The sequence below is a fragment of the Cottoperca gobio genome, unplaced genomic scaffold (assembly GCF_900634415.1).
Source record: "Cottoperca gobio unplaced genomic scaffold, fCotGob3.1 fCotGob3_124arrow_ctg1, whole genome shotgun sequence".
In the NCBI taxonomy this organism is placed as follows: domain Eukaryota; kingdom Metazoa; phylum Chordata; class Actinopteri; order Perciformes; family Bovichtidae; genus Cottoperca; species Cottoperca gobio.
In genome coordinates this window covers 72,320-79,861 of record NW_021166794.1, presented here as the reverse complement: position 1 = coordinate 79,861, position 7,542 = coordinate 72,320, and the positions used below count along the sequence as shown (strand labels likewise).

The 7,542-nt window shown below is 41.1% G+C and overlaps 1 protein-coding gene across 1 annotated transcript; it reads left to right on the top strand.

The window, feature by feature from the left end:
* Positions 1-1,547: 1,547 nt before the first annotated feature.
* Positions 1,548-7,077, top strand: dnajc5ab (DnaJ (Hsp40) homolog, subfamily C, member 5ab). Its single transcript, XM_029426158.1, is given in 5 exon segments — positions 1,548-1,598; positions 1,600-1,655; positions 2,754-2,967; positions 3,181-3,352; positions 4,244-7,077. Coding segments are annotated over 5 exon segments (591 nt in total). The 3' UTR covers positions 4,342-7,077.
* The last annotated feature ends 465 nt before the right edge of the window (positions 7,078-7,542 follow it).

Here is a 7,542-nt window from a genome sequence, read left to right as displayed (position 1 = left end):
CGGGAGAGAAGCCCCGCCCTTCGCAAAACAGAGCGTAGGAGAGAATGTGAATGCGCAAAGTAGACTCTGAAACGTGCACATAAATCAGATAAATAACATAAGTGTTTAGTTTATTTAATAAAAGAGTACCAGTTCAATGTGAAAAGTGAGTTGTGGATATAAAATTTAAATAAACTCCAGAAACACCTTGAATTTCAGGGGGGTGTGGGGCTCCGTCGGGGGAAACACTGGTATATGTGGGTTTGATCAGACAGAATAGCGGATTCTACTAGTCCACAGTGAAACGTCCCTCAACTTTTCTTCTAGATTATTTGAAATAGTCTTGTTGTTTTGTTTTGTAGCCTAATGCAAGATGTATACGCTGGATTTGAAATGTATGGAAGCCTTGAGAAGCAAGTGAGAGAAAACAATTTCTGGTTATCCAGTTCCTCAGGATGATCTGAGTGGTTTCCTCCCCTGTGTGTATGATTTAACAACAGGTGAAGGTTCAGCCAGGACGATCTTTATCGTTTCTTTTACCTGGATAAGTGTCTTTTCTTTCTTATGTGAGAAAGTTTTGGCAGGTAAAAATGTTTTTGTTGCTCTACCCCATGTTCTGTAGGACTAAAAGCGGCACATTATCACCGATTTAAATACATTTCTAACCAAAAGAAAGACATTTCTAACACACAATATGTAAGGTAGATATATTGTGTGTTTGGAGTGCATCACCTGGAAGAAAACATGAATTATTTTAGTCCTCTTTAGAACATGGGGTAGTGGTGCACAACTATGAGAAACACTGAGAAAAATGACCTGTTTTCATAGATGAACGTAAAGTATCTTAGAAAAATGATCTTGGCGAGACGCTTTTCTTCACCTGTGGTGGAAATTCTATTAACAAGATGATCAAAAAGTTTGCCTTTGAGTATTTTATTGAGAGTAAAGGCTTCCTGCAGGAAGGATGCTGTCAAGCAATGATGCTGTGTGGTCTCATCTTTAAACGCCTCAGGTGACCCGTAGGGGTGGAGAACAGGTGAGGGAGAAGCCCTGCTGCAACTAATTAAGACCCAAACTGGCTTTGATCAGTTTCGGCCATTATCTGCCAGACACAGCACGTCCTCCTTAACAGCTGGCTGCTTTCCCCCTCGGTCATCTCGAGGTGATACCTTCACACAATACCGTTTCTCTAATGAGTATCAGGCCATGGCAATAAGAAACAGGGCAGTAAAGCAATGCAGTGTTTTTCCATTACACACCTGTCAAAACCTTTCTTTCCCGTTTCACAGATGAAAACTAATTTAAAGATTATCCGGGCAAAAGCATTTCTTCTCCTGCTCCTAAGTCATTAACCCAGGAGAGATCACCAGAAGGTTTCCTTGTCGCTGGCTTCTGTAGAAATAGGACATAAGTGAGGACGAAACTACGGCGCTTGTTTTGATATAAACCTTTAGCTCATCAGGCGTCTTTGTCCGCGTTTCTTGTTTTTCTTCCTACCTGACAGGTGAGAGGCTGAGCGAGCGTGGGAGCGACTGAGAGAAGGAACAAGAGAGCAAGAGAGAGAAGCCATGGAGCAGCAGAGACAGAGATCTCTCTCCACATCAGGGGAATCGCTGTACATTCGTGCTGGGACTCGACAAGAGCGCCACGACAGACGACATCAAGAAATGTTACAGGTACGTGTGAATGCACGCACAAGAATTTACTACAACAGCCTCATCGTCCATCTTTGGTGTTAATGTTGTATGTTTTAAACCACTAGAGGGAGTCAGAGGCCTTCGAGACACTTTCTTTATGTGACAAAGGGATCCTGAAACACATACAAGTGCATTTAAACAGAGTTTTAAATAGGGTTTAAATGATGATTGTGTTCCCTCTCTGCTTTAAAAGACAGTTCCTGCACACTATGATATGTTTATTACTGACATTTAAATGACAAAACATACCTCAGAACGAAAGCAGTAAGAGAAATATGTCAGAGGGGAGACTTGAAAAACAAACTTGAAAGAATAGAATAAAAATCAATAAGGTTTGCCAGAATAAAATGACCCGACAGGCTCATCCACAAAATATATTATATTTAATATTCATTTAGTATTGTGGGAGGGTACAGGGTATTCATCAGGACCTGATGCCAGATCAGTGTTACGTGTGCGTGTTAGTGGCCTCATCACTCGACACTCCCAAAATATATTCCAGTGATTTGCTTCCTGAAACCCCCGCTGACCCCAACATTTCACATCTCCAGCAGAATGTGCTTTCTGCTCTGGTGTAATAAAGAAACGAACAAAACACCCAAACTCCCGTCACACGACAGAGCTGGTGCACTTCCACAGGGACGTGCACACATCCAGCATGTCCTCATTTCATATTTGATAAATAACCTCCAATTGTTCTTGATGGATTTCAGTAAATGTGGGATTTTCTTTCATACGTCCGTTATAAAATCTAAAGATAACGCCCCCTTTATTAATCATTTTGATCTATTACTTTAATTAAAAAGTTCACAAGACACAAAACTCTTTAAGACTTTTGCTTGATATGATGTTTAAGACGATATGTAAATATAATAAGAGCAGGATAATAGTAACCCTTTACACGCTCTCACGTCTTCCTTGTGCACTTTGATAAAACAGCGATCTTTATTGTTAGTAGGAGCCCCTGCGCTCTTTCTGCAGTGACGATCAGCTGTGATAAAAGCCTATTGTTGTGTTTAATAAAAGGCGTGGACAGCCGTACCTACCTCTTCTTCTTCTTCTCTGTCTTTTCACCAGGAAACTCGCTTTGAAGTTTCACCCTGACAAGAACCCGGACAACCCGGACGCGGCCGACAAGTTTAAGGAAATCAACAACGCCCACTCCATCCTGAGCGACGGCACCAAGAAGAACATCTACGACAAATACGGCTCGCTGGGGCTCTACGTCGCCGAGCAGTTCGGAGAGGAGAACGTCAACACCTACTTTGTTCTGTCCAGCTGGTGGGCGAAGGTAGGATGGAGGCACACACACACACACACACACACACACACACACACACACACACACACACACACACACACACACAGATGATGATTAACTCCTGTATACGGATATATACATTATTGATGTCTGCTAATCTTTACACAGTAACTGTAAATAGTTTATTATTTGTCGGTTGTCTTTAACTCTCGCTCTCTCTCTCTCTCCCCTCTTCGTCCCCAGGCCTTGTTCGTCTTCTGCTGCCTGTCCACAGGCTGTTATTGCTGCTGTTGCCTGTGTTGCTGCTGTAACTGTTGCTGCGGTAAATGCAAACCTCGGCCGCCGATGGACCAGGAGCCCGAGTTCTACGTCTCCCCCGAGGACCTGGAAGCCCAGATGACCGCTGACGAGAGAGGTGAGGGCAGGGACGTAACAGCATGCAACATGTCGGCTCTTTGCAGATGTGTCATCGTGACTCTGATGATGATGATTAGTATGAAGTCCAACCCTCGATGATCCAGCACAGACACTTATATTACTCAATTATTTTCATAGTGTATTAGTCTTTCAATAATCAATCGATATCAGATCATAGCCCAACAGTTTACAAGAATACAAAACGGAGATCTTCACTTTTGACCAGCGAGAAGAAGAATTATTCCTGGTTACTTTACATTACGTTCATTTAAATGATAAGTTGCTGTTGCGGATGTGCCATGATGATTTATTGTTCAGGGTGTATTCGATAGAGACAGACACAGTCTACATGGACAAACTGAAAACCTTTCTGTAAAATGAAAAAGCACAGATTAAAACCATAGCATAAAGAAGAAGCGGGACATGAGTTGAGGTTTGTTGATCTTAAAAGTGGGGAAGTCAAAGCTGTCGGAACAAAAGATGTTTTGCAGATTGAAAGCATACGATGGCCACATCACATGAAGCTGCGGCAGCTCTGTGATCTGTTGGCGTAGTTGCGTTTGTATTTCATGAGTAGATTGTCCCTGGATAGATGATGGTATCGTCATCAAGTCGAGCTTGTGAACACGATGTCTGCTTGATTTGGAATTGCAGCGTGAGATTTTGCAAAGACGCTTGCAAACATCACAAATACTGTTAACGGTGGAACTACAGGTCCGTGACTTCACACAGCTTCTCTCTTTAATTAAGAGTTAGCCATATTTAGTATTACCTCATTTCCATGTGTAGTCCCGGGACAGGTACACGCACAACAATCCACAGACACTACAAACCCTCCCTCTCTGTCTCTGTCTGCATCTCACGTGTGTTTTGTGTTTGTCTTCCGCAGATGGCGGTGAGCCCATCGTGATGCAGCCGTCCTCAGCCACAGAAAGCACCCAGCTCACCGCTGATGCCCACCAAAGCTACAGAACCGACGCTTACTAGAGACACACACACACACACACACACACACACGCACACGCAGCTCTCACCTTACAGTTAACCACAACTACATTATAAATACACACATGAATGGCTCCAGCACAATCGCAGGACTGATACACACTTTCTCAACACTTCCTTGTCTGTTGGTCGGTTTTCTTCTCTACAATAATATAACAAACACACACACACACACACACACACACACACACACCAACAAATACTACACACCATCACTCAGTTGAGCCCAAACTGTTACCTTTTAAATCACATTAAGTTCTGATGAGTGAGGGGAGAAGGGGATGGAAAAATGAACGCGATCCTAAAAATGTAAAAAAACTAAATGCATATTAATAATTATCCGAAGAGTGACAGAGTCTCCTAATGTGAGTGTAGCTATGAGCTCATCTGTCTATCAGCGGAAATATGATTAATAACAACTGTCACAAGCACAGAAGAGGAACCCTTTTCATAACGTAAAGACACGTGCACTGAATATATCACACGATGGCTTCACCCGTAAGGGTTATGCACAAAATGTGATCGTTATTCCCGTTTCCTTTTCAATTATGAATTATGAGACCATAAAACTTCCTCTCAAACCTTATAAATGATGTCTGCTTGCAAACTCAATTTGAGGTCGTTCACAAATGGAAGACGAACCTCGACACTAAACATACGCAGCGGCTTTTAACAGTGAAATTAAACGGTGGTTAAAAACGCGACACTTTAAATCAGTTTTCTTCCATAATGCAGTGATTCTGTGTCGGGTGACCTACACATGCACCCGGCGCTGGAAGCAGATCAGTGTTTCTGTGTGTGTGTGTGTGTTCAGTGAGGAGCTGGCGGCTGCTTATCTGTCCTTAATACAACATGAACATCACACAGCAGCACAACAACACACTCACTTAAAATCCTCCATTCTAAAGTAGTTGTAGTGATTTCAACTAACGTTGCATTCAGACATCCTGAGCACGTCGGCGTTCTCTTGTCACCCAGCATCGTTTACTCTGCATGATTAATCGCACAAGATTTCGTGCCAGACAGAAACGTCTTCCTCGAGGAAACGCCGCAAACATGTCCGCACAGACACCCGAAGGTCTTCACCAGCCGGCAGACAAACGATAACTGTGACTGGTGTGTGTCTTTACTCCGGCGCCGAGCGTCCTGGATCCTTGCAAGAGAAAGTATTCCAGTAATAAATAAAGTAATCCTTTTGTAGATTTGCTCTTCCTCTTCTCCCTTCACGTCTTCCTTCTGTTGTGTTTTAACCTCGAGCCCCCCGTTTCACAGTGAGAGCGTGTGTCCAGTGGGACGTTACAAGTTCGTTACCATACATCAGTGACCGCTTGGTGTCCTGCGGGAGAGCAGACATACACACTGATTGAGCCCCTTCTTTTGTTTGTTTTTAGTTTCCAATTTGTTTTGTGAGAAAGTAAAAATGCTGTACATGTGGTGTAACGTGTATGTTTAGAGTTAACGTCGCTGTATTTCTTTTGAATTGGTCAGAAACTCATTTTTCTTCTATTCGTCTGTAGAGTCGTTTTTGTTTTCTCTTCTTTACGTCGTTAATGAAGGGAGGATATCCATATCCAAAGTCTTATTTGTTTGCGTGGCAGCAGTTTTTGTAGATTATAAAATCCTCCATAGCAACTGAAGAGCAGTTTAAAACAATCAGACTAATTAGTTAGGGTTTCATTTTCCAGAATAACACTTTAACACGTTGTTCTTTATGTGTCGCACACGTGTAGCCCTCCAGCTCTGCTACAGTAGAACATCCAGGGACGTCGTGCTGGTTTGTGTCAACAGCTTGATTTTTGTTGTGATTAAACCAACCAGGCTATTTATTCACTTTTACTTTCTTTGATTTCTCAATCAAACACTTTTTCTGTTCATTATGTATTTATACATATCATGAGAAAGTGCAATATGAGCTAAATAAGCCTTTTCGATGGCTGTCCTACACTTCCAATCGGTTGTTTCAGGGAATCTGCAGGTTCGTAAATAATCTTAGGAGAGTTAGTGGGCAAAGAATAGAGCTAAATCAAGTTAATACAGGTTTCTCCTGTCTTACATCAGTACAAACGAGTTACTACAACATGCATGGTGTCTGCGCTTCACATTTGAACAGTTTAAAACAACGTAAAGTTTTTAATTTCTGCCCTGAAACCTGCAGATGCTCCGTTTTTAATCAAAGTTCTCTGAATTAGTTTTGTGCTTCATGTCATGTGACCACTGTCCACTGAAATGCCACATTGTTAAACCCAGAAAATCCCTCCTTCTCTTTTTCTCATTGTCCCTCTATTGACCAAACATGCAACAGTGTGTGAGTGAATGCAGCGTGAAGCCTGAAGTACATGAACCTGGAGTCAAGAAACTTCCATTGTTAGATATAAAACAATGACATAAATAACAAGAACTGATGTAAGTGTGAATGTAGCGATGATAATTATACCGAAGCATTATTTTATTTATTTTATTTTCCTTATGTTTTTAATAATTGATTAATATTAGCTGGTATGTCGAGGGGATGTATATGATCTTAGATGTGAACCATTTTGACAATGAAGTGGCAAAATGGCCGACCTGCTGTATATACACGCAGTGGCACAGTACATAGAGGCGTTAGAGGTTTTCTGTTTTTAGCATGGACTGATAATGTTTGCGTCTGTCAGGCAGCCGTGTGTAAATGAAGTGTCTGATGTACTGTTGTGAAATAAATGTTTCTGTTGCTTCAAAGCCTCTTTTCTCACTGAGTTTCTGTGATGAACGAGTGAAAGGTAGAGACGAGGGGCCGGCTGCAGACGTCTGGGAAGCCCACTTGTGGTTTAGTTACAGTGTCAGTTGAGGAACTAAAGTAGTTGTACGTCCTCAGATCTGTAAACAGACTTTGATGTGTAACATTAGTGGAATACCCCTTTAAAATTTGATCTGCAGCAAGTAAAATTCACATACTCAATTTAGACCTCTAATCATCTTTAACATTTGTCCATATTAAGTAGTTTTGTATAATTAACATAAAATGTGACTTGATTTGACTCCACAAATGTCTTTATTGCATGTAATGTATAGTTGAATGTTATCAGCATAGTGTTATGTATATATATAATTAATATATAATTATATATAATTAATATAACAATATATAATTAATATAATATATATATAATTAATATAATATATATATATAATTAATATAACAAT